At 39.2% G+C, this 27,801-nt stretch overlaps 1 protein-coding gene across 1 annotated transcript in view; it reads right to left on the bottom strand.

Moving 5' to 3' along the window:
* Positions 1 to 23,197: 23,197 nt before the first annotated feature.
* LOC126248730 (tetratricopeptide repeat protein 7B-like) overlaps positions 23,198 to 27,801 on the bottom strand; it is a 231,957-nt gene continuing 227,353 nt past the window's right edge. The window contains 1 exon segment of the mRNA XM_049950047.1: positions 23,198 to 24,159. Coding sequence (XP_049806004.1) covers positions 24,027 to 24,159 — 133 coding nt within the window. The 3' untranslated portion in view covers positions 23,198 to 24,026.

Here is a 27,801-nt window from a genome sequence, read left to right as displayed (position 1 = left end):
TGAACATTTTTGAGCACATCTGGGATGCCCTGTCCAGAATTTATGGACAGCCCTGGAGGAATCATGCTGTCGATTCCCTCCAGCTCTACTTCAGACATTAATCGAGCCCATGCCACATGTTATGACAGTTCTGCATGCTGTGGGAGCCCTACATGATACTAGTGTACCAGTTTCTTTGGCTCTTTAATGTGTAACAAATCATAAAAGCTTTAGTTAACATTTCTTTGAGTATGGAATAAAACATTCTATAATTAGTAGCTGGTTTCGCTGCTTTTGTCAGTAATGAGATTTTAATGGGGGAAACTTTTGTACCGTCCCAAAGTTACCCCACAGATATGTTGTAACTAATTTTGGTTATCTCTTTTGGAACAATCAAAGTATGGTACAGAAATATAAACATTCTCTGAGGTTGAGGGCACATAAATCATACCAAGGAAAGTCTCAAAGAGGCTATCAATGCAATTAAATCAAAAACCCTGACCTACCAGAAGATGTCCCAAATGTACGGAAACCCAAAGAACACTCTTATACTAAAAGTTACAGAAAGGCATGGGAGAACAGTTGACAGGCATTGTGTATTTACAGAGTCAGAAGAGGTATGATTTGTTTCCCATGCAGTGGCTTTATCAAGTTTTGGTTTCCTCATGCGGACATTCGACCTCCAATGTTCGGTAAAGGTGTATCTTGACAGATATGGCAGGAAGAAAGCCAGATTTAAAAACAACTTCCCTGGAATAGACTGAGCAGGACAATTTATGCAAGGGCAGCAAATGATGAAATAGTGAATGCATTCTGTGGCAGTTTGGAGGTAGACATGGAAGGTGTTCCACCTGAGAATGTGTGGGATTACAATGAAACCAGTTTAGATGATGATCTGGAGTGTTCAAAAATATGTACTAACAGGGGAACAAAGTATCCTGAACAAATGCAGAACTCAGTGGTGTGGTAATCAAGCATCCCAAAAATGACAAAAGTTATCGAAAATAAAAGAATCCTAAAAGAGGGTAACATCCTTGCCTTAAGAAATAAATTAGCAATAGAGGACTGGGATCTGGTTTACCAGACTGAAGGATCTGAAAACAAATGGGCCAAATTCTATGATACTATGCTAAGACACTTTGACAGATGCTGCCCTGTTAAGAAAATACAAAGAGTGTTCACCCATAACCAAAGTGCAAAAACCAACAGACTGATACTTCCAGCAAATATGATAAAACTCAGGCAAAACATCCAGGACTTGGATGTGTTACACAAGTCAACAAACCTGCAGGTTTTTAAGGCCAAGTACAACGAAGCCAAGAAAATCTTTGACGAAAGAGCTTTCAAATCTAAGAAAACAGATATACAGCAGTGAAATAGCTCAATCAGACAATATAGCCAAGACCTCATGGAGAATTGTAAATCAATTTCGCAAAGCCACACCGAAGCCAGAAACTGAATTTTTAATTATAAGACATGAAGGAAACACAATTAAAGATCCTAATAAAGTCTGCAATGTTTTCAATAAATACTTTATATCTGCAGCTGTTAGTCCAATTAATAACACAGTTGTGAGTAGTGAGGTAAAGCTCTGCCCATTTGAAGAGCCGCCTTTTGAATTCAAACAAGTAAGTGAAAAAGAAATAGGCAGGATAATAAATAACCTAAAGAATAAGTTCTCAACTGGATGGGATGGTTTGAGTAGTATCGTGATTAAAAAGTGTAATAAGGAATTAGTTAAAATAATCACCCACCTGGTAAACTGCAGTATCAGAGAACATACATTTCCAAATGTATTGAAATGGAGCAGAGTTAAACCAGTGCATAAAAAAGGATCCAAGGAAGAGGTTTCAAATTTCAGGCCCATATCATTAATACCTGTCTTCAGCAAAGTATTTGAAGTTGTGCTGCTGACACAACTTAGTGACTATTTCTTGAAAAATAAGTTCCTAACAGAGACACAACACGGATTCCGAAAAGATCATAGTACTATGACAGCAATTACGGAATTTCTTCACAAAACGTATGGTGCCCTTGATCAAGGAATGCAAACAGCTGGCATATTTCTAGACCTTACTAAAGCCTTTGACTCGGTAAACCATGAGTTACTTTTAAGTAAACTTGAGTCATACAATGTAAATGCCGCATCCATGCAATTGCTGGCTACATATTTATTTAACCGCATGCAGTGTACAATGCTGACTTACAAAATCAATAATCAGATCATTAATTTTCAGTCCAAATATGAGACAGTCACACAAGGTGTACCCCAGGGCTCAATTTTGGGCCCTTTCCTTTTCCTAGTGTACATAAATGATATAGAGCAACCATTCAACTCCCAATTGGTAACCTATGCAGACGATACCTCACTGTTATTTCTTGGTAAACAAAATGATGAGTTAACGTTGGTAGCCACTGAGGGACTACAGCAAATAACTACTTATTTCCAAGATCAAGGTTTGAAAGTTAATATCAGTAAATCTCAGTTATTGCCATTTAAACTTACAAACTCACACCAAACCTCTATCAGTAACATAGGTGGAATTGAAGTAGTGGACACAGAAGGCTGCAGATTTCTAGGTATTCACCTAGATGAAAATCTAAGATGGGTAAACCATATCAAATTTTTATGCAATAAAATCAGCAGTTCATTACATCTAATCAGCCAGTTATCAAAGGTAGTTCCACATCAGACATTAAAAACAATTTATTATGGAACCATTTTTCCACAGATTAATTACGGGATAGAGATATGGGGTTGTGCTGCCGACATACATATGAACAGAATACTAACCCTACAGAAAAGAGCAATGAGAATTATCCATGGATTAGGGTATAGAGATTCATGCAGGGAAATCTTTGTCCATCATAAATACCTAACAGTCTACTCACTGTATCTTTACAAATTAATTATATTTTTTGTGACACATCAAAACAAAGAAACAAAGTGCTCTGATATGCATGCCTATAATACAAGAAATAAAGACTGCTACTACAGACAAAGAACAAAATTAAAAACAACAGACCATAGTCCATGCATTAGTGGTCAAATATGGTACAACAGATTACCGAGCTCTATAAGGTGCCACAAAGGGAACTTATTCAAAGTGAAACTGAAACATTTCTTGATTGACAAATGTTTATACTCTTTAAGTGAATATTAATATTAAACTAAAATAAGTTATTGTGTATATATATGTATATATTGTACTAAACTTGTAAAAAAATGCTATGACGTTTGCAAAAGACACCAGTTGGTGTCTCCATGCAAAAAAAATACAATAAATAAATAAATAAATAAATAAATAAATAATGCAGCAGAAACACTCCCCCCCCCTTCCCCCCCCTCTTTTACCTAAATTACAAAGCCAAAATGTTTTTGGGAGACAAGGACAGAAAATGGGCCATTAGGAGCTAGCTATAACAAACCAATAGTGAGTGGTTTATCAGTGAGTGCTTCAAGGATTGGTTTATCCAATTACTCCTGCCTATCTTGAGAAGACTAGATGGTGTTATGCTTATTGTAGGTGACAACCTGAGCTCACACATCAGTCTTGAAGTGCTCTGGTTGTGTGAAGAGTACAACATATAATTCACTATCCTGCCATCGAATGCAACCCACCTTCCACAAATACTTGATGTTGTGTACTTTCGGCCTTTGGAAGTACAGTGGCAGAAGATCCTTGGGGACTGGAAACAGACAGTAATAGGCAGCAGTTGCAGCTCTGTGCCCAAAAAATGTTTACCCAATTTGCTCGAGAAGCGGTGGGGGTGTGTGACCTCAAGAGGAGATAACTGGAAAGCAGGCTTCCGGACCACTTGAATCGCCAAATTGTGCAGGAAAGGCTGTTACCAGCCTGTAAGGAGACACAATCATGTTATGTTTTATGATAAATGGAATCTGTCAACTGCTCTATCCCATTCAAAGGAGGACTATGGACGATGTAGTATGTCCTCCCTTGGATCTACCATAGTGTTCAACTATGCAGAACTGTGTTTTGCAGACAGCTCCAGGCTAACCAGCTTTGTATCTGTGAAGGTGATATCTTTGGAACTTAAAAAATATACAAAACTTACATTTCTACAACAAAGAAATTTAATTATTTTGTATTCCTCCCTCATTGTTACCATGACCTGTGCCTCTGTGGACACTTTTCATATCATGTGCTATAGAATAGTACCCAGAGGTCCTTCAATAATTTGTATTATGCATTTGCTATGGTAACCACCAGTTAGGCACTGTTATTTTGATGAGGTCAATGCAACCTCATCTAATGATGACTATTCTGTTGTGGTTAGATTTGCTCTATCTGCTACAATTCATTCATTTTCCATATGCTCTACTATCTCCCTTCAGAGCTGATGAAAAGTCTGAAGCTGATATACCATTAGGATTTGCCCTCACTAGGCACTTGACATCACTGGTAACACCATAAGGGAATATTTGACAGTTATTTCATATACTGAACCTCAGTGTTACACTTGTGCCTTTATTTTAACTTGTTTTAATATGTTATATCTTGCTCCTGGTCTGTGAATACCTGTATTCAGATTGTTGTGTAGCGAGATACCTGGTATGGTGCACAACACATCTACATCTACATCTAAATATACCTCTACATCCATCCCTGCAGACCACAGTGAAGTGCAAGGTAGAGGGTATGCCCCACTGCACCAGTTATTAGGGTTTTTTCCTGTTCCAGTCTACCACCTGCTTTAGCCACAACTGAACCTATGTGATCATTCCATTTCATTTCCCTACAAAGTATTACACCCAGGTATTTGTATGACTTGGTCAATTCCAGCTGTGACTCACTGATACTATAGTCATTGGATACTTTGTTTCTTCATTTTGTGAAGTGCACAATTTTACATTTCTGAACAATTATAACAAGTTGTCAACCTTTGCATCACTTTGAAATCTTATCAAGGTCTGACTGAATATTTTTGCAGCTCATTTCAGACAGTGCTTAATTGTAAATAACTGCATCATGTGCAAAAAGTCTGAGATTATTTATATATTGTCTGCAAGGTCATTAATATACAACATGAACAGCAAGGGTGCCAACAAACTGCCCTGACACACTGGTTTGCTTAGAATACCACACGCCTGAATAGCTGATCATGTCTGCTTCCCCAGCTGACCTTACATCCACATTATGCCCTATAACGTACTTGGATACTGTACAAGTATTTCATCTTCAATATTGTTATTATTAATTTGAGCTCATTTAACCTAGGATACCTGTGATGGGTACCACTAATGCTATCAGAATTCAAGTTTACACTTTTGTTAGAATTTTCCCCAATGAACAAATTTAGAAATACCATCTATGTTAATTGCTTTCTGCCAAGCATAATGGACAGCTGTGTGATACCTTACTACTTACACATGAAGTGTTCAACTTGAGTTAGTAGTAATACTTAATCAGTCATTCCTATTCCTGACACTATCAACCTCCCTACTCTTCTACTCTTTAACTTGATCCCTTTTACTAAGTTTCCAAAATCAGAGTACGTCTCCAACAAAGAAATATAAACTACACAGAGTCTCTCAAATTATGCCCATCTCTACCTGTGGCAGAATACAGCATAAAATTCACACATCAAAAATAATGTTACCCTCAGTTGTAATAAATCCTCCTACCACGTAGTTTCTGTGCTGACCCTATTATGTGCTAGGCTACTAGTCCATCTATTTTGCCTGAAGCAAACTAAATCAGCTACATCTAGCCTCATTACCTGCTCTACCACTTGCCTATTTGGGCACTGGCCCCACATTCAATACATCTATGATCCTGCCAGCCTGGGCTTCCTGACGCCTGATCATAACACAACTTACACAAATCTCTTCCCCGCAGGGTGTGTGATGTTCTCTTAAACTTACTCCAAGAGTTTTTCAACATAACTTACACAACACTCTCTCCTGTAGGGTCTGTGATGTTCTCTGAAACTTACCCTAGGAGTTTTTCTGCAAACTACGTTTAATTATTGCTGCAGGCTTCAATGCCCTAATCACTGACCACTAGCTTGACACTCATTACTCGATTTCCTGCGTGACTAAAGCTGCACTACTATTTTATGAGTCTGTCACAAATTTGGTAATTTTGTTAGGGTCCAGGACTACCAGTGCTCATTGATATCCAGTAGATTTTGGTGACAACCTCAACAATCATAAGACAAACAAATTCAGGCATTGAGTTACACCTGTCCCCACATGAGTGCTGACTCTTGTGATCTGTAAGCATTCAAGACAAAGCAATGCTTCCTGCCCCCTCTATGACTTTTGGGCTGACTTAGTTTTCTGTCACTACTTTACAAACATTGTTGGACTTGCAAACACACAGTTGCTACTCGAGTTTGTCCTGTCTCATAGCAGCACACTGTCAAGCATGGCTACTTTAAAAGTGAATGCAACAACTCAGGTAACTTCCAACTTTTTATCTGATGCCAGTCATCTTGTGTGGGACATAACTTTACATCATTTTATCTGGTTTCTCTAAACTAAAATCAGTGACATGGATGTGCCTACCCTATTGCAACACATTGCATTAATACATTTTAGTTACCATAAACTGGGGCGACTTTGGGATGGGTTTTAGTATTTTCTGGGATTTCTGAAAAGTTTTACTGTATTAAATGACTAAATATATATTAGTTTGATAGATTTAATCTTGCTCTTTTTGAATACGAACGCATTTTGTTCTGTAACCATTCCTTGCCAAGTGAGTCCCTTCAGGTTTTGTCCCAATTTTTCCTCACGGGTTGGAGTAACATTGGGACAAGACATTTTTTCAGACTAAAACCAATAAAGAAAAAGAACTGCCTGAATGTTAGACTATCAACTCTTTATTTGGATCAGTATTGGCTCCACCACAATGAGTTAAAAGTAATAGTAACAATTAAATTATGAACAAATTAATAGATTAAACACATTAAAGAATTAATAAGAAACTGCAAACAGATACAAAATCATAAAAAAATGCTAATCACCAAAAAAATAAAAGAGGCATCTGGTAAAATTCAGTACAGTGCATACAGTCCCAACTCCTTAACATTAAAAGTGCCTCAATGACCAGCTTGCTCAGGTCGGCTGATGATTAGGACAATGTCTTCTGCAGCATATTCTAGAAGATCCTCTTTCTTGGGCCACTTCCACTTGTTTCCACATTTTTCCATGGCAGAGACCACATAACCCTTCATTCTTCTTTTTGTGACTTGTCCTGGATACAGTTTACCCTCATATTTGACAAGTACATACATCCCCTCGCACACATTCTCTGTTTGGGTCCCAAGAGACATAACTATTTGGGTTGGTGAAGACTCATCAGTGTCTTCGGATTCATTTTCTTCATCCTTAACATCCATGGTTACACTATATCTGAGTCTGCATCAGATACAGAAGATGAGCTCTTGTCATAGTAGCTGTATGTGTTCTATTTTTTGTACCATTGTCTTAGCTGTGTAGTTTTAGTTCTATGTCTTGAAGTGGATGGCTTGTTCATATGGATAGCAAGAATGTCTTCAGCAGAAATGCTCTTTCCTGTGGGAACATTTACCATGTTACCCCTCATTGTTTGATGCTTCTGAGTTGCTTCCTTTCTGTTCTGCATGAGTTGATCCATAAAGGCGTCACTGATGACTGCAATGAGGTTTGTTTCCCAGGCCATCACGAATGATGGAAGCCTTTCCTGCACAATTTGGCGATTCAAGTGGTACGTGACTGTTTCTGGAAGCCTGCTTTCCAGTTATCTCCTCTTGAGGTCACACACCCCCACTGCTTCTCGAGCAAATTGGGGAATAACTTCTTGGGCACAGAACTGCACCTGCTGCCCATTGCTGTCTGTTTCCAGTCCCCAAGGATCTTCTGCCAACGTACTTTCAAAGGCCGAAAGTACACAACATCGAGTAGTTGTGGAAGGTTGGTTGCATTCGATGGCAGCATAGTGAATTTTATGTTGTACTGTTCACACAACCAGAGCACTTCAAGATGGATGTGTGAGCTCAGGTTGTCACCTACAATAAGTTTAACACCATCTTGTTTTCTCAAGATAGACAGGAGTAATTGGATAAACCAGTCCTTGAAGCACTCACTGATAAACCACTCACTACTGGTTTGTTATAGCTAGCTCCCAATGGCCCATTTTCTGTCCTTGTCTCCCAAAAACATTTTGGCTTTGTAATTTAGGTAAAAGAGGGGGGGGGGGAGGGGGGGAGAGTGTCCTGCTGCATTACCACACACCATTGAGTTCCGCATTTGTTCAGGATACTTTGTTCCCCTTTTAGTACATATTTTTGAACACTCCAGATCATCATCTAAATTGGTTTCATTGTAATTCCACACATTCTCAGGTGGAACACCTTCCATGTCTACCTCCAAACTGGCACAGAATGCATTCACTATTTCATCATTTGCTGCTCTTGCATAATTGATGTTTTTAGCTGCATCGTGTGTCAAAACAGCATTGTGCCTTTGCATAAATTGTCCTGCTCAGTCTATTCCAGGACAGTTGTTTTTATATCTGGCTTTCTTCCTGCCATATCTGTCAAGATACACCTTTACCGAACATTGGAGGTCGAATGTCCGCATGAGGAAACCAAAACTTGATAAAGCCACTGCATGGGAAACAAATCATACCTCTTCTGACTCTGTAAATACACAATGCCTGTCAACTGTTCTCCCATGCCTTTCTGTAACTTTTAGTATAAGAGTGTTCTTTGGGTTTCCGTACATTTGGGACATCTTCTGGTAGGTCAGGGTTTTTGATTTAATTGCATTGATAGCCTCTTTGAGACTTTCCTTGGTATGATTTATGTGCCCTCAACCTCAGAGCACGTTTATATTTCTATACCATACTTTGGGACAGTACAAAAGTTTCCCCATTAAAATCTCATTACTGACAAAAGCAGCGAAACCAGCTACTAATTATAGGATGTTTTATTCCATACTCAAAGAAATGTTAACTAAAGCTTTTATGATTTGTTACACACCAAAGAGCCAGAGAAACTGGTACACTGGTATCATGTAGGGCTCCCACAGCATGCAGAACTGTCATAACATGTGGCATGGGCTCGACTAATGTCTGAAGTAGAGCTGGAGGGAATCGACAGCATGATTCCTGCAGGGCTGTCCATAAATTCTGGACAACACTTTACAAGGCATCCCAGATGTGCTCAATAATGTTCATGTCTGGGGAGTTTGGTGGCCAGCAGAACCATTTAAATGCAAAAGAGTGTTCCTGGAGCCATTTTGCACCAATTCTGGACATGTGGGATGTCGTATTGTCCTATTGGAATAGTCCATGTTTGTTGGACTACACAATGGACATGAATGGATGCACTTCTTGATGCAATAATTTACCAACAGCTGTATGTATTGTAGAAATTTATTTTATTTTATGAACTTCTATGTGCTACCAGTTTCGGCGTAACATTGATGATATCTTCAGGCCCCACTCGTCATAGTCGTAAAATCGCTGTACATGGAAGGAGCCGTATAACTGGATCCGAGAATCAATCGTCCTTCAACAGCTCTTGGTGGCCAGACTGAGTCTTTGTCGCCTGGCCACCAAGAGCTGTTGCAGGACAATTGATTCACGGATCCAGTTATATGGCTCCTTCCATGTATAGCGATTTTATGACTATGACGAGTGGGGCCTGAAGATGGCATCAATGTAACACTGAAACTGGTAGCACATAGAAGTTCATAAAATGAAATAAATTTCTACAATACATATGGCTGTTGGTAAATTATTGCAGTAAGAAGTTCATGCCAGCTGTCGTCCCACGATCCACAATCGATCAACAAAGATTGAATGTGTGCAGGTGATCAGACAGGATGCTTAGTGTCATCTGTCAGAGTCATATCTAGACATATCAGGGGTCCCATATCATTCCAACTACACACGTCCCACACCATTACAGAGCCTCCATCAGCTTGAACAGTCATCTGCTGACATGCTTGGTCCATGGATTGATGAGGTTGTCTCCATACCCGTGCACGTCCATCCGCTCAATACAATTTGAAATGAGACTCGTCCGACCAGGCAACATGTTTCCAGTCATCGACAGCACAAATTTGGTGTTGATGGACCCAGGCAAGGTGTAAGGCTTTCTGTCATGCAGTCATCGAGGGTACATGAGTGGGTCTTTGGCTCCAAAAGCCCATATCGATGATGTTTCGTAGAATAGTTTGCGTGCTGACACTTGTTGATGGTGTGGCATTCAAACCTGCAGCAATTTGAGGAAGAGTTGCACTTCAGTCACATTGAAAAATTCTCTTCAGTCTTTGTTGATCTCATTTTTGCAGGATCTTTTTCTGGCCACAGTGATGTCAGAGATTTGATGTTTTGCCGAATTCCTGATATTCATGGTACACTTGTGAAATCGTCATATGGGGAAACTCCCCACTTTATCGCTACCTTTGAGATGCTGTGTCCTATTTCTTGTGCGCTGTACATTGAAACTAACTTAAATCTTGATAAACTGCCACTGTAGCAGGAGTAACTGATCTAACAACTATGCCAGACACTTGTAATCTTATATAAGCGTTGGCGACTGCAGTGTTGTATTCTTCCTGTTTACATATCTCTGTACTTGAATACGCATGTCTATACTAGTTTCTTTGGCACTTCAGTGTGTTTACCTGTCTTTCATGGTCCAAGTGTAGTACCACTTTTGTATGTGAAAGTTTGCAACACACTTATCACTTGTCAACACTGGCACAAATATGAAAATTGCTGCTGCCTAGCACAGGTGGTATGTCTAAATTCTGGAGATAGCAAATAGATGGTGGCAAAGATCAAAGCTTGTAGAGACTTCAGAAGCAATATGGCATCTTGCAAGTTGTGGCCACAGGATATTTAAAACTGGATTGAAGTGTTGCTATCCTAATGTTACCCCATCAGTTCCAAAGTATCCCCAGTTTATGACAGGTGGACTTGTGCTGACAAATGGCACTCCTGGAGCACCACAAGTTGGTGATAGCTATATTCGCTGAGACACCTCAAGCAGTTGTACCTTCATCTTCCATAGCCAGTTGCTTAAGATGAGGTGGTGTATTATATTGGCTCTGTTTCTTAATGTTGTGTGTACCCCACTATTTCAAGACCACCCATCATCCTCTGGCATAATGTTTGAAAGATTGGACAACCTGTTGTATACCCCTCATCAGGTCATAATAATGGCTGACATGAATTTAATCATACTGAAAGAAGAAGTAGAATTATAGCAACCTATAAGCCACTTGAAAGCATGTGAACCTCTATTACGAACCTCTGGTCAAAACAGAACTCTCTGTACTTTATGAGAGCTATCACGCAGGAATGATCATGAAGCATTTTAGATGCAATGCCACTCCATTGCACCAAGCAGGCCTGGTTTAATGTGGATGTACTGAAAAAATATTTTGTACCCTTGAACAGGCTGATGCTGATGGCTGGAATAAAGCCCTCCATGAGGCTACCCAATTTGCTACTCAGAATCATGAAATTCCTTTATGCCAATATGAGCAATTCTGAAACATTGAAGATAACCACCAGGCTGCCACCAGAAAAATTTGTAGTGTATCCAGTGATTTAATAAACCTATAAAAAGAACTTAAGAACTTGAGTCTATGTGAATTAATCACCATATACAGGAAATTACCAAACCTAACTGCTAAACTGGAAGAAACTGAGGTGTTACAGACTTTATTGTATAGCACCCACGCAGCTCAGATGTACGTCAACACCCTACACTCTAGCATTCAGTTGTGGCTGCAACAGAAGTTATATCCTAACTTGCTGCCTATTGAAACCTTCTTACAAACATCAAGAAACATTTCATTCTGTTTATCAACAAGCATGCAACTGATTTTGTGCATATGGGAATCAATGCTGCCCCATTATTACACAGCTGCCACCCCATTATTACACAGCTGCCAATTGTCAGTCTTTGGATACATTGAACATACAGAACATCAGGTGTGAAAATTGTGAATTTGAGTATTCCAATCTGTACACCTTCCCAGTCACCTGGGCAGCTGATTGGAAACATACTGTCTGGCAGGCACATTATATTTGGATTGTCAGTAAAGACCATCAGTCACACTTGGCTCTGTCACTTGTTGAATTTCACTCTTGCATTCATACAACACTCAACACTGTTGTCGTGGACTGTAAAATTGCATTACTTTTAGAGGGAACTAAACTACCTCTCTGCCCTCACACTGTTATTGTGATACACGAACCCTGTCAGGCAGAGTCTTCCATTCTCAATACTACAACCAACTGTAGTTCCATTTCTCTGTTATGACTCTGCATTTATGTCTCAAACATATCAGGTTAGTTTGACTAACAGTGAACTCTTATTCAGCAGTCCCTCTTGAGACACAGTCACACCCACTGTTGAACTGTCTGCCTGTTTAAACCCCCATGTGGTTATAACTATTGCAGCTACTCACAGAGCACCGGTGTGGGCCGTAATAATCACATGGCAGCAAAACTTGGTAGATATCCTAATGTGGTAATGCACAATCGATTTAGACTGGGAAAAAAAGGTTGGAAGTTTGGCTACCAGGAGCAAATCTGGTGCTCTGAACACACGAAAGACCTACAGAAATGTTTCCATATGAAATGGATTAGGAATGGGATATGGGGAGAAAAGCTGAGACAAGTGAGTAATGCATAATGTACCTGCATGAAACCCCTGGTGTTACCTCACTCTGACAGCTTGCCTACTTTGCCAAATAACTCAAAGGGTCATCACTTGTAATCCATTAACTTATTGGTACAGGAACAAGGTCAGATTACCCTTGACCATGCCATTGCCTATATTACTGAATGGAATTCTAGAGACTACTTGCATAGGGTAATTATTCCTAATGTTACATCTGTCCCCATCATCTCTGTTTGTTGTAAATATATATGAAGTTACTGTAGATGCTTTTAATCACTGTAGCCAGCAATATCCAAGCAGCAGTGATTAGGTGATTTTCATGATTAGGGCACTCTGGAGTGTGGTGCTATACAGGCATGGTCCTCCCCTATGTTAAGATTTAGAAGTTTCACTGAAGCCCTTGGGGTTTTAGGTACTGTATGACTAAAAGGTGACAAAATTGTGATAGAATGTGAAATATTACTTTTTACTTGGTCAGTCATCGATTAAATAGTCCTCCATACAAAGAAGTTGGTGAATCCATTGGTAATGTCTTAGTGAACTATATAACTTACATGAAAACAAAAAAAGGAGGTACATAATATTGGTTAATTCAGTAAGAAAAGTTTATAAATAGATAATTACATGTAACTGACTGCATCTATTAGTTTCGACTATGACAACTACCTAGTATCACTGCAAAATTGTAAAGGATTTTTCTGCCCCTTTTGTAATGACACTTCTCCATAAGCCTCTGCTGAGAATTATTTACTCTACATATTTTAATCTGTAAGAAGGACATCATTTATGGGACATCATATGCTGTTAACACACTTAATCCAGCTGACAATGTCGGCAGCAAAAAGAAGCTGTTGCATCTGATGCTGTTGCCTGTACGAAGTTTACAACGGCAGAAGACTGAATCAAAATACAGGGTCAGTGATTCATGAAGGGTTAGCAGTTGACCTTCAATGTAAATATGTGTAATGCATTGCAGATAAATAGGGTGGAGGATCATCACTATTGGATTACATTTATTGATGATAAAGCAATGGAACTGGAAACAAGCATTAAATATCAAGAAGTCACTATCTGGAGCAACCTAAAGCGGAATGACCACATAAAACTAGCCATAGGAAAAGCAGATACTCTCTAGATTGAGAATCATCACAAGTTTCCTACAGAAATATAATTCCCCCATGAAATAGGATGCTTACAAAACCCTCGTTAAACCAACCATTGAGTACTGTTCATCAGCCTGGGGTAATTACCATATAGGATTAAAAAAAAAAAAAAAAAAAAAAAAAATTAGAGAAGATCCAACAATAAGAATGGTACGTTTTTTCATGGGTTTATTTAGTAACAGGAAGAGCATAACAGAGTGTCTCGCATACATATCTTGTGAAATGACCACAACAAGAAAATAAGAGAAATTAATGCAAATCAACTTCTCAGGTTATTTGCAGGATCATATTGTGCAAATCCCACAATACTTTGTCAATACAACTGCTCAACAGCTTCAGGTGGTGGCAGTTGCTTTTGTCACTCCTGCCAGGTGCGACTGATGATAATCGTGTGGCGGCATCGAAATTTATCGTTCCAGTAGCAGGCAATACATGTGAGTGGGAAGATGCTTGCAGTTAGAGGAGAGCAGCACTCATAGTGCCTCCTGGTGGGAGCTGCAGAACGGCCTTCCTCATGTGCACTGTGGGCAATGAGTGAGCTGATGGACACTGCTGTGTTTAAAATCTGAATTAAATCTCAGTAGTAGACTGTGTCAAGTCATGAATTGGAAGTTCTTCTTTCTCCTGTTTTAATTTAATGGCAGCCAGTGCTGTAATCCAGACAGTGCTTTACTGTAAACCTGTATTCCTGTTGATAAGATTGTCCACCCCTTGGATGTGTATGGCCTGCTTAAGAACACAGTCTCAGAAAGATGATGCTGAGGATAAAACGTCAGTCTTCTTGTAAAACCTGTGATTCCTCATGTTCAGGCAATGCTCTGCTACCGCTGACTTATCCGGTTGCCACAGGTGTGTATGACCATGGTGTTCAGCACACATTGTTAAGCATGTCTGCACAATATAAGATCAGCCACATCGGTGTGGGTTCTTACATATTACACGTTTCCTAAGGCCAAGTTCATCTCTGACTGGACACAACAAATTCCTCAGTTTTGCTGGTGGCCAATTAATACACTTGATGTCATGTCTCCTGAGGATTCTTTCTGTTCTTGAAGACATACTGCCAAAATCTGGCAAGACCACAATTGCAAAGGGTGCCTCCACATCTTCAGTTCCATCTGATTTGAATGGAATGCAGAGCATAAGACATTACCACATTGTGCAGGATGACGGCAACTTGTGGCCTGCATATGACACTCTGTGTGAGTTGGCTTCCAGTAGACACTGTGTCTGAGTATACAGTTGGCTTTCTCCTAACCATGACATCCATAAATTGTAATAGAGCATTTTTTTTTCCATCTCTATGGTAAACTTTATTTCCAGATGGAGCGAGATGAGATGCCAGAGGAACATAGGTAATGGTAATATCTCTCTGCTGTGGGGCCACACCAAATGGTGTATAATCCAACACTGGCTGCCATTAAATTTAAACTGGAGAAACAAGAGCCTTCATCACAACTCAGTGCAGTGCACTGCTGAGACTTAATTCAGCTCTTAACCACAGAAGTGTCCAGCAGTACAGTCATTGCCCACAATGCACATGCAGAAGGCCTTTCTGCAGCTCCCAGTAAAGTGCACATTGAGTGCTACTTTCCTCCAACTGTGAGCATCTTCCTGTGCAAGCATACTGCCTACACCTGGCCTAATAAATTTCGATGCTGCCATGAGATTATCATCAGTTGCATCTTGCGGCAGTGACAACAGCAATGACCACCACCCGAAGATATCGAGCAACTGTATCGATGAAATATTGTGGAGTTTGCACAGTTTACAACTCAGTGGCAAACTCAAGAAGTGTATTTGGAATATATATGTGGGGAAAGACTGACAAGTCACACGAGAAATTAATGGTTGTACAGGAGGCTGTGGGGTAGTGGTGCTATTTTTCAGCCAGAAAGCGACGGAGAACATACTGACCATAGTTTCCACTCTGCAAGTCGACATTCTTATCTTGCCCACTGAAAGAAATGTTTCTACTCTCTATTTACTTTGTGGAATCAGGATCTATGACTATAAATGAAAATTTTGAGTTCTAATTGATAGATATATTTGATAATTTTCAGACGCACAACATATTAATATTCCTGATGGTGATAAGAGCAATGCTGTCTGTCATAAACAGCACTATGAGCAGTTCAGAGGCAACCTCTATGGTAAATCCCCAATAAATGGCCTTTCACCATGACTTCTAATAATATAAGTTAATTGCTCGCCACAAAAGTGGAAAATAATCTCACCACTTGCCATGTGGTTTTATTAATATTAAGGGCAACACACAAGCAGTTACTTCTGCAAAATCTAAGTGATCCAGGACGGTGTATAGTCCTCGTGAATTCACTTCCTATTTGTACTGAAAACATGCCTTTAGTTGCAGTCTGGCTGTAACGTCACCTGAGGCAGGGCGTAAGCCAGCATTTGACTGACGTGGACCGTATGGTAGCTGGATACAAAATGAAGCCTTTTTCAAAAATCTAAACAATCCAGAATGGTGTACAGTCCTCATGAGTTCATTTTCTATTATTACTGAATATATGCATTTACTAACAGCCTGTCTGTGACGTCATCCGAGGCAGTACATACTCCGGCATTTGACAGACGCAGACCGTACTGTAGCCTGGGGGTGAAGTGAAGTGAAATCACTGTGCGCTGCAGCACCTTAGAGGAGGTACCTTGGGGTTTATGAAGTCTTCGCATTTCCTTCTAACATGGTTACCAGGATGAGAATATTCAAGGATGTTTGGTCTTGATGGGTTTATTCACTGCTTAGTAATTTCTAAGGGATACCGTAAGATTCAGTGGCTTGCATACTCTATGTTATTGCTTAAAGCAGGCTTTTTTCTTTTTGGTTTGTGAGCATGATTTTTCAATCAGGTTGATTTTAATGAGGTTGAGCCTTATAATCTACATCTACATCTACATCCATACTCCACAAGCCACATGACTGTGTGTGGGGTGAGGGTATCTTGAGTACCTCTATCGGTTCTCCCTTCTATTCCAGTCTTGTATTGTTCGTGGAAAGAAAGATTGTCGGTATGCCTCTATGTGGGCTCTAATATCTCTGATTTTAGCCTCATGGTCTCTTTGCGAGATATACATAGGACGGAGCAATATACTGCTTGACTCATTGGTGAAGGTATGTTCTCGAAACTTCAACAAAAGCCCGTACCGATCTACTGAGCGTCTCTCTTGCAGAGTCTCCCACTGGAGTTTATCTATCATCTCCGTAACGCTTTCATGATAACTAAATGATCCTGTAACGAAGCGCGCTGCTCTCCTTTGGATCTTCTCTATTTCTTCTATCCACCCTATCTGGTACGGATCCCACACCAGTGAGCAGTATTCAAGGAGTGGGTGAACAAGTGTACTATAACCCACTTCCTTTGTTTTCAGACTGCATTTCCTTAGGATTCTTCCAATGAATCTCAGTCTGGCATCTGCTTTACCGACTATTAATTTTATATGGTCATTCCATTTTAAATCACTCCTAATGCCTACAATCTAATGATGATGGTGGTGCTTGTCCTAACAACAACTTTGGATAATGTGAGGCTTCTGGACAATGACAGCCTGGTGTTGATGGGCATGAGTTGGTTCTATCTCTACGGTACATGTTTTGTTACATACCACGTTGGGATGGGTGAGCTCTTAAACATAGTGATGATAAGGATGAGTGAGGTGCCCTTGACAATTTTTGCTTCTGTGGCGGACGTGTGGGCACATGCATCGTCTGGTGTGGTCATGAAATATTCTATTGCTATGATCAATATGGTAGTTGTTTAATTACTAAGGCTGATGGGCTTTGAGACTTATCGCCTAATGGTGGGAGGGTGGATGGGTGAAAATATATTACACTGGGGTGGGCAGTTAGGCTTAGTTACCAGGCATTCAAACAATCTAAGTCCAAGGGAGGGTGTTGCTGACAGTTTGTACAGTGTTGTTACTGGTTGTTTTGACTGCTGGGGTTGCTAAGTCTAATTACATCTAAGGGTGCACGTATTTGGGTGGTCTGGAGCTTCTGGTTTGCTTATGTCTATTGTGCCTCATGCATTCACTGAGCTCATGCATACTCTCTCATTCACACAGGAGATCTGGCCATCTGGTCGTGGCCAGTCGGTGAACCCACTGTCCCAACTGCTGTATGAGCAGGTCTGGCAAGTCTCTGGTCTTCTCATAGAAGATTGTTGTGGTCTGTCAGATCCTCGTGGTGAGCATTTGTGACAGTGCACCACTGCCATGGGGAATCTATGTGGGAGATGCAGCGCTTTCTTCGGGATGTGGCTCTGCACAGTCTGGAGTTTCTTGAGGTGTGAGGGAGTGGGGTTTCCCCACACAACTGCGGCATACTCCAGTATAATGTTGAGATCTCGTTCAGGGTTGGGTAGAGGGCTTGTAGTCTCCCGTACACCTCCTTTTGAGTTTCCACTGCGTGTAGTTTCCACGTTAGGTCCTGGTCCAGTGTCACCCCCCAGATACTTTGCTGTGCTGGACCATGGTACTGGGGTGCCCCTTACCTCTACCTGCTGGTAGTTTCTTGGGATATGTCTGTGGCATATGGAGATGGCCTGCATTTTCGTTGCATTGAACGAAAGGCGCCACTTGCTGGCCCACATCTTTAGTTCGTCACAGGCTCTCTGCGGTCTTCTCTGAAGGTGGCCTACATTCGTACTGCGTGAGTACAGGGCAGTGTCATGTGCATACATGGCCAGGTGGACTATCTATCACTGGTGTGTCGGCTGTATACAGGATGTAGAGTAGTGGCTCCAGGACACTACCCTGTGGTACTCCAGCACTGATGTGTCAGATTGTGGAGATTCCCTCCAGTGCCCTTAAGTGAAAGGCCCTCCCTTTGATGCAGCTCTTTAATAGTGTTACGTGCGACACGGGTACCTGCTGTGTTAGTAGTTTATACAGGAGGCCCTCGTGCCACACTGAGTCACTGCCTCTCAGGCCATATTTATAAATGGGCACAGCAGACGACCTAGGGAACACCTGCTGTCATCCACTCTGTGTCCCAGTAGTAGCCTCTAAATGGCCACTTTCTTGGACACATAATATTTTATAACATTGTTGTGTATTAATTTAGAGTCTTCATAATTTTTGTATGAACATAGTTAAGTATGTTCTAATCACAGATGTAGTTTTAGCTCACCTGCATATAAACTTTGCCGTCTAGAATTTTTAGAACGGAACTGACACTAGTACATGACCTTTGAACTACAACTTTGAGACACCTTGTATTGATTATTATTTACATCACAGTCTTGAAACTTGTTATAGTTCTGTTATTTATTGGATTTCATCATGTGCTGTTATCAAAAGTTTCTACCATTAATATAAATAATACTTAATCTGACTACAAATAAGTACATTTTTGTTCCAAATTTAGTTTTCTGTAAATTACTTGAAAACAATTAGAGGTAGTTTAATGGGGTCACATACATCATATTTTCATATCAAACTGATGCTTCATACGAATTTTCATCTTTATAAGTCTAATATTTAGTGCCTTCAACTTTTCTTAAAAACATGGATTATGGCCAAAATATTGCTTTAATCAAGCTGAGACTTGTACCAGTGGATTTTGACATACATTTGCACATTATGACTGATTTTTGGCTTTAGAGCTTTGTTATTTAGCACCACTAGTTTTTTATTTAAAATGAAGTATTTAGGGAAAGATATTCATCCAATCAATCTAAGATTTGACCATTTTAACATTAATACACTGAAGCATATGTTGACAAAGTTTGGGAAAGCAACTTTAATTTTTAATTTCATTCTTAAATTATGGTGCAATGCTTGTATGCTATGCACAGGTGCATTATGGTGACATGGCGTTAGTAACAGTGAAATGGGGTAAGTCCCGGCACTCTCGCTCAGCTCTGTACCTCTCAAATGATACAGTGCTTGTTTCGCCCCAAGGCTTACCTAAAATAGTTCTTTCTACACAACATTCATGAATGCAACAGCTTAGTGACACCAGCCACAACAGACTGTAAGATGGCTGTCAAAGTATGGTTGTACATAGAGCTGCTGTTTAAAAATAAATAATCCCAAGATTGCTTTATAGCTCCATGTTACAACTGATTTGAAAGGTGCCCTGCATAAGAGCCAGAGTAACCTCCTTAGTGTATAGTCTGCTCATTTTCTTTGTGACTAAGCTGGACAAGAAGAGTGGGGCTCCTATTCTTCAGTTTGCCGACAAACTACAACATGCATGGGAATGATACCTGTGAAAATCAGCAGTAATGTTTCCACTTTCAGAATATGTCCATCATGAAATTCTAACAGCTATCCACACAACACTTTATTTCCTATCAAGTGAAATATCAGATGAACCACTTACTGTAACTTGAAAGCCATAAACTTTTTCTCCAAGAAACAGCTTAGCAACCGGTTGACAATTTGTCAAACAGCATCTGAACTACAACCCTTACTGGATTACTATCTCATTAAAAAACTCCTTAGTTTATTTAATTCCTGCAAGTCTTCCGCACTTTGATTTATGCTACGTCCTGATGTAGGGCCTCCACTTTATAATTTTTTCAGTGCAAAATTTAATATGCTGTAGCTTTTAAATTTAAGAGCTAGTATATTAAGGGGGGATATTCTGGGAAGGAGAGTGGGATGGGTGGGAGGGGGAGGGGGGGCAGAGAGAGAGAGAGAGAGAGAGAGAGAGAGAGAGAGAGAGAGAGAGAGAGAGACCTAGGAATGACTTTTGACTAATTATATTAGGTTTCTTTGTTTGGACAAGAAAAAAACACTTGCTTTCAACAATAACACCCAAACTTGAATAGAATGGAGGGAAATGCAGGATATGTCAGGTGATACAAGCACTATGTCCTATATATTGCATAGGGGCCAGTATCTGTGAGGCGGACTCCGATCGCTGCATTAAAAGAAACTTATCGCCCAAAATTTACTTATAGTTAATATTCAATTTTTTAAAATGCATATTTAGCAATTTGTTGACATATATTTAATATACTATTTCAATCAACATGAACACAAATTTTTGAAATTTCGGTAGCATAGGCTGACTAGCATATATCATAATTAGATGGGACAAGCTCTTTTGTTGTTTTTGCGCAACAACCACATGTGTCTGAAAAATTTAGTATCACCTTTACACATTAAGTTGGGTCTAACAAAATAGTATGTGAAAACCTTATCCAAAGATTGCAATTTTTTTTATTTATTTATTTTTTTAAGTCCAAACATTTGAAAACTGATGTTTGATTTTAACTGTAAATTGAAAATAGTTTAGTTATCACCTGAGGACGTCGTTACTAAGTTCTTAGGCAGCAAAAAAGATCTATTTTGAGGTAGCCAACAAGGGGGGAAAAGTTCAAATAAGGCTGTTTGACGAGTCATAAGATTCACTTTTTGAACAATCACCGCGACTTTTTGGCTAAAGTTTGGGTGACATCAGTGAGGTAGACGGTGAGTACTTTCATCACAACATCAAAATGATGAAAATAAAACACAGGGCTGTTGTGACACCAATACGAGAGAAGAGCACTGTCAGTCACTTCATGATTAATCGGAAAAAGAGCAATATTAGATGTTTTAAAGAAGAGAGAGAGGAAATATAGGATGAACATTAATGAAACAGACAAACTGCAGGGATGGATTCCTGACTGGCAATGGAGGAAAAATGATAACATGAACACGTGTCCGGTAATGCATTGTTGCCATGGTGGATGGCACTGATGACTGCAAGTTCCCCTGTCCATGTACTGTGTGTTCCTTGTGTGTTGCAGGCTGTGTGATTGACACAGCACACTGTAAGCACCTGAATGGCCCAGTATTCATGTCAGGGACAAGCTGAAATGGTGTTTGTGTACGGCCAAGCAGATCGAAATGGTCAAGAGGCAGCATGGATATACCAAAATGAGTACCCTCACAGACACCAATCACATCACATAACATTTCAAGCCCTTTTTATGGATTTGTGTGACCCTGGGTCCTTTCAGACAGATGAATGTGCATGGAGGAGGTAGATTGTGCGTACACCAGATGTCAAGGACCAGGTTCTACAGGATATTGAGATGAACCCTAGAACATGCTCCAGGCAATGGTCCATCAACATGGTGTAAGCCAAAGTATGATTATGTGTAGCCTGCATAACATGTATGTGTGAATGTATGCATTGCATCCCATGGAGGCCACTTAGAACATCTGTTGAGACGTGGATGTGATGTAGCTCTGGACTGTGTTCCGGCATGATTTGTTGTCATTGCACATGTCTTTTTGCGAATACATGTTCATAGAACTTTTTTTCCTCCATTTCCAGTCAGGAATTCGTCCCTGCAGTTTGTTGGTTTTATTAATGTTCACCCTGCATAAGCAAATGGATACACAGTTCCTATGTAATGAAGATGTATTTTCATGTGTATAGAGTAATAAATTCTTTCACTTGACCAGAAATATTTTCATTCTAGTTACAAGTATTTTGCTGGCTTTATTGCTTATAATGAAATCTGATTGTGACAAAACTGCATGCATATGATAAGGGGGAGAGGGGGGAGGGCCACTGAGGTCAATCATGAATTTGGAGCCCAAAAGCAACACAATTTGAATAGAACAGCTCACAACAATAAGATTGGAAGAAATTTTATCTTTGTCACTCATCATTTAAACTGTCAGTGGGTCAAAAGGGAGTTCAAAAAACCGGAGAAAAAAAAATGCCGAACAACACAAAGTGACGCACAAAATAAAATTTTAAATGTAACATGTCATAATTTACTTTTGATGATTGCTCAGAATTTGTAAAGAAATTTTAGTTACAACTAATAGCATGTCTAGTGTAAAAGACAAAAGTGTTTACTTTTGCTGTTAAATTTGCATGTATTCCACTTTTAACATGAGTGATGTCAAAGACCAATATGTTCATTGTTAATGCATTTATGCCACTTTGCTATTTAGTACTGTGTAAATGGCCAGCATGCTATGAATCATGTGAACATTGCCTCTACACTACCTTGCTCTAAATAATTTCAATAAAAATCATCCCACTGCTCAGTGGGGCGTGGAACCAACAAAATAACTAAATAGCACAAATAATCCCATTTCATTGCACACAGTTTGATGCCAGTTATTCAACAATAGTTATGGGTACAATGGTACAAAATTTTTTCTTTTTATTCCAAAAAACATGAAGGAACCAATAATTTAACATTTTGTTTCGTATTACTGCACAAGATGAAGCAGACCGCTCAGACAAAAAGGTAGACAAATTAAAATGTAAGGATAAAAGGGATTCATAATGCAGTTTCTACATGGCAGTAACTCAACACTTTTTAGCCTTCACAAGTGGCACTATTAAATACCTTTGACTAGAAACATCAGTTACAGGTACACACATATAAAATGAAACATATGTTTAAATAGAAACTTAACAGTTCATCTTTTATTTACATATTTTACAAAACAGATGATCTGGTTAACAACAATTTTTATACTTTTACAAACAAGTTGTAAACAAAACAGCAGATTATTTTACATATAATTTACAGGAATAAATAACTGTACATACAATCAACAGAGTATTATAAACAGTATAACTTGCTGAATAACCCATGCAAAAATGGGTAGGACTATGTACACATGTACATGACAGGAAATTGAATATTGCGTATTGTACACTGCAGAAATTTGACACAAAATATGTTTAAGAGAATTTAACAAGTTCTCTCATATCGAATTAACACAACAACTTTCTTTTCCATTTATCAGGAAGTCACCACAATATTTTCAAATACCCATAAGACAACTAGAAAGGAGATACTAGTGGTGGTATAGTCAGACATTCATGGCATGCAGTTGAAGAAACTAGTAAAATTTTTCACCTTTGTATCAGCTATAATGTAGCACATAATGAACTTCAGTATTGTAAATTCTGTCATCATTCTTGCAGTACTTTTACTACATAGTTATGACTTGTTTCGCAAGCTTTGAACCTTGACAGATAGGAGTCAAAGTGTTGCACTAGCACATCAGCTGTCACGGATATTCTGTTTAAAATAATCATCTTACAATGGATTTACATGTACTATATCACAAACAAATACATTGACACCAGCTGAAACCATTTATCAAAATCCCCAACAGCATTGTCATGCCATCACCGTTTATATATAATAGTCAGGGAAAGCTTTATGTAATATACGTTTCAGCAAAATAACATGTTATTGCCTTTCACATATTCTATGTTGTTCATAATTGTCATTCAAAAGTCAATGGTATTGAAGAATATGGTAAAATTGGATTAGTTGTTTCCACTTCTAAGGCAGTAGCCATGGAATCACTTGCTGAATCAAACTCATTCATTGATTCCAGAACACAGCCCAAATTGTACCTGAAACAAAACCATACAGGAAGACTGTGAGACCTCCATTGTAAAACTCTTTCCTATGGAATTTTTGTGCAATGGGGAGTTGACTGAAGTACTTCACAAGTGAAATAAACAAAGTCATTGAAAACATACAAAATAGCAGTAACAAAATGAAATGTATTATTATATCACCAACATAATAACACAAGCATAGAACATATGTGAATATAAACTTTTTGTGAAACTTTAGAACCACCCACTATTCATTTAAATACTACACCTTCTGGAAAAAAAAGAGCAATCAATTGTTCAAGACTTACTGAGAGAAAGAAAAAGAGGAGGAGGAAACCACTAGCAAGCATGGGAAACACCCACTAATAGGCAGTAAAGGTTCTCTCTGCTCCCCACAGAGATGATACAGATAAGGGCCACAAATATGTTTCAAAAATGTTTAACTGTGCGAAATTTAAAATAATATTACAGAAATTACAGTATTATAATGTCATAGGCTAGTCTTCAAATTAGTTATTGTGGTGTATTTCTGAAAGAAAATAAAATGTCAGTATCAAAGACTCCTGAATTGCATATTAATTACTATTCAATTGTTTATGTTATTACCCTGAGGTTCAAACTTAAGAACCTGCCCCCCCCCTTTCCATGTGTATATTTGTGGCTTTTCATCAGAGACTAGTAGCTGCTATATTTGTTTTGACTATAGATGATATAAGCATAGCAATAAATATCTAACAAATTACAGTTTCCTAAAGAGCTACTAATTAAAATTTCACAGAAATTAATGAAGTATTTTAGCCCATTCACTGCAAACTAACTTTAAAAAAACTTCCGGATGGTATTCACAACTTTGAAAAAGCTTACACCCACAAGACACATACAATACAAGGTCATACACATAGAAAAGATACAAAGCATTACATTCTTGAGACTACAGCTAAATGATCAATTCAGTTTGCAGGAGCACATCACTGCACTGCTGAAATACCAAAACAAATCATCATTTGCAATGTAAATGAGGTCAGATATAAGTATTGGGGAGGGGGTAATAACGCTGGTGTACTTTCCTTCATTTCATTCGGTGCTTTATGATGACATAATTTAGGGCAGTTCTTCAAATCAAGTGAAAAAATGTGTAATATGAAACATTTATTTTGTGCTTTCAACAATGTCCCGCAAAAGCCTTTACCAAAACCTGGGTATACTAACTGGTGCTTCACAATGTATTCACTCCTCAATGAAATTTGTCATAAATAATACACCTCGTGTTTTAGTCAAAAGGTGGGATAAGAAAATTGGAAGGAATCTAAATGCATACTTGAAAGAAATTATTTTAGTCAAAAACATTGTCCATAATTTGGGAACACACATTTGCCAGCAACCACTAGTAGGTTAGTATGCTTGAGGAGACTTAAGTCAATGCTGACTAGGTCACAAATAGTGTCACCATACCAAAACAATATCAACACCTGGTGCCAGTCTCTGGTACTTTTGTTTGACAGATATTCTGTGCCTGAAACACATCAACATAATTTTAAAAAATTAACAACAGGTGAAGAATTCATTTAAGAGAACAATTCAGCATCTGCCTAAGCCTCCTCCAATTCCTGTCATGGACACAGACCTCCCATTACATTCAAGAGGAACTTACCCCATTAACAAATTTATTATGAGACTAGTTAATGTATCAAAGTCTTGTAGTAAAAGTCTGCAAATTTTTCTTTCTTTCTTTCTTTCTTTCTTTCTTTGCATAATTTTATATCAGGTCAATCCAGTTTTTTTCCAGCGAGCAGATTCCATTCCTCAATGGTCATTATGGAAAATCTGTAAAATACTCATCTGTGGTTGCCATAACTCCATCAGACTCTAAAAGACATTTATGGCCAGAACAGGTTTACAAACAGAAATGGGTGCAAGTCACAGGATGCTACATCTGGAGAACAGCGATCAAGTTCCAACAATTCACACTAAAACTTCTGTAGCCAAAGCACATTGTGAGCAAGTGTCCAAGCTATTTTTTCTTTAGCAAATTTGACTCCTATACTCATGTTTTCATGCAGCTGATGTGGAAGACTTGGGTAATATTCACCAATTACTGTATTGCCCTTTGCAAGGTAATTAATAAGAATTCAGTGTTCACCCCCCCCCCCCCCCCCAAAAACAACAACAACAACAACAACAGCATTAGTTTTTCACAGGTATCAAAAATGTTAATCGTCTTGTTCTTGCTTTTTGACACACTGTACTACCAAAAACATTTCTTACTCACTGGTTTGTCTTCATTTTGTAAAGCCTAAGATCAATGACTGAGAACAAGCTGTGTGCTGCACTGAAAATGGGAGGGATTACTTCAAAGAGAGAACAATTCAAAATCCCCAACCAACTGCCCAATACGGGGAACCCTACCACATTGTCCGTAACTGCCCAACAGGGGGGTAGTTGGTTTAAAATCCGTAATGAGGAGGAAGGGTTGAGGGAGTAGCTGTACCAGGTTGATCAAGTCAGGGTTCTGTGTTTCCATAGGATAGTGATCAGCAGAAAAATGGATTTCTTTCAGAATAGCATGGGAATAGTTGTTGTATTTCAGGAAAGAGGCAGTAGTATCCAATAAAATTTTACTGATAATTGCACTGGGGATAACCTGGGGGAACAAAATAGGCATTGTGAATCATGTTCAACAGTTTTCACTCACCACCACCTGGTTGGGATTGCCTGACTGCTGGAATCACCTTCATTCCTAATTGTGAGGATTTGTCCAGTTCAGGATCAGGAACACAGGAAGAGTGGGCAGTTTGACAGCCCACAGACTGATGTTTCTTAACCTGCTTGCTGTTATAAGGCTGAGTGTGTCCACTGTTCCAAGAGGAGGGTTCCCCAGATGGAGGTGTCTCTACCATAGGATGCCACAAAGGAGAAACATTTCTCTAGCTGAAGATGAAAGATTGGAGTCTTCATTGTTGGTGAGAGGGAGGGAGGGAAATTATTGTTTAATGTCCCGTTGACAATGAGGTCATTAGAGACAGATCACAAGCTTGGATTAGGGAAGGCCGGAGAAGGAAAGTAGCAGTGCCATTTTTGCCTTATGCAATTTCGGAAAATCACAGAAAACTTAAATCAATATGACCAGATGTGAGTTTGAACCAATCACTGGTAAAAGATGGTATGATAAAATGGCAAATTCCACTTCAGATAAAGGGTAGTTTCTTCATGGCACTGCAAGGAGTTACTGCCATCTGGATAAACAACAAGGTTTATTTCCGTGGTGGTGGTGGTGGTGGTGGTGGTGGTGATAATAACAGTAACAACAGGAACAATAATTAATTCATTCATGCGATGAGGCCCAGTGGACCACGCGCCACCACAGTTAGAGCTCTCCATCTGTCTCTGTCATCTGTTGTCTGTCTCCAGTTTTCTGTGACTCCCAGCTGCAACAAGTCTTCTCTCACTCCATCGATACACTTCTTTCTAGGTCTTCCCACTGATCTACTGCCTGATGGGATCCAGTCCATTGCAATTTTGGGCCATCTTGTTGCCTCCATTCTAACTCCATGTCCAGCTCAGTGCAGTCGTTTAATTCTCATCACTCCAAAGATGTTAGGCTCCTTGTACAACTCTTCTAATTCTGTGTTATAGTGTCTTCTCCATTCTCCAGTA

The sequence above is a fragment of the Schistocerca nitens genome, chromosome 3 (assembly GCF_023898315.1).
Source record: "Schistocerca nitens isolate TAMUIC-IGC-003100 chromosome 3, iqSchNite1.1, whole genome shotgun sequence".
In the NCBI taxonomy this organism is placed as follows: Eukaryota; Metazoa; Arthropoda; class Insecta; order Orthoptera; family Acrididae; genus Schistocerca; species Schistocerca nitens.
This window is presented reverse-complemented; position numbering and strand designations above follow the sequence as displayed.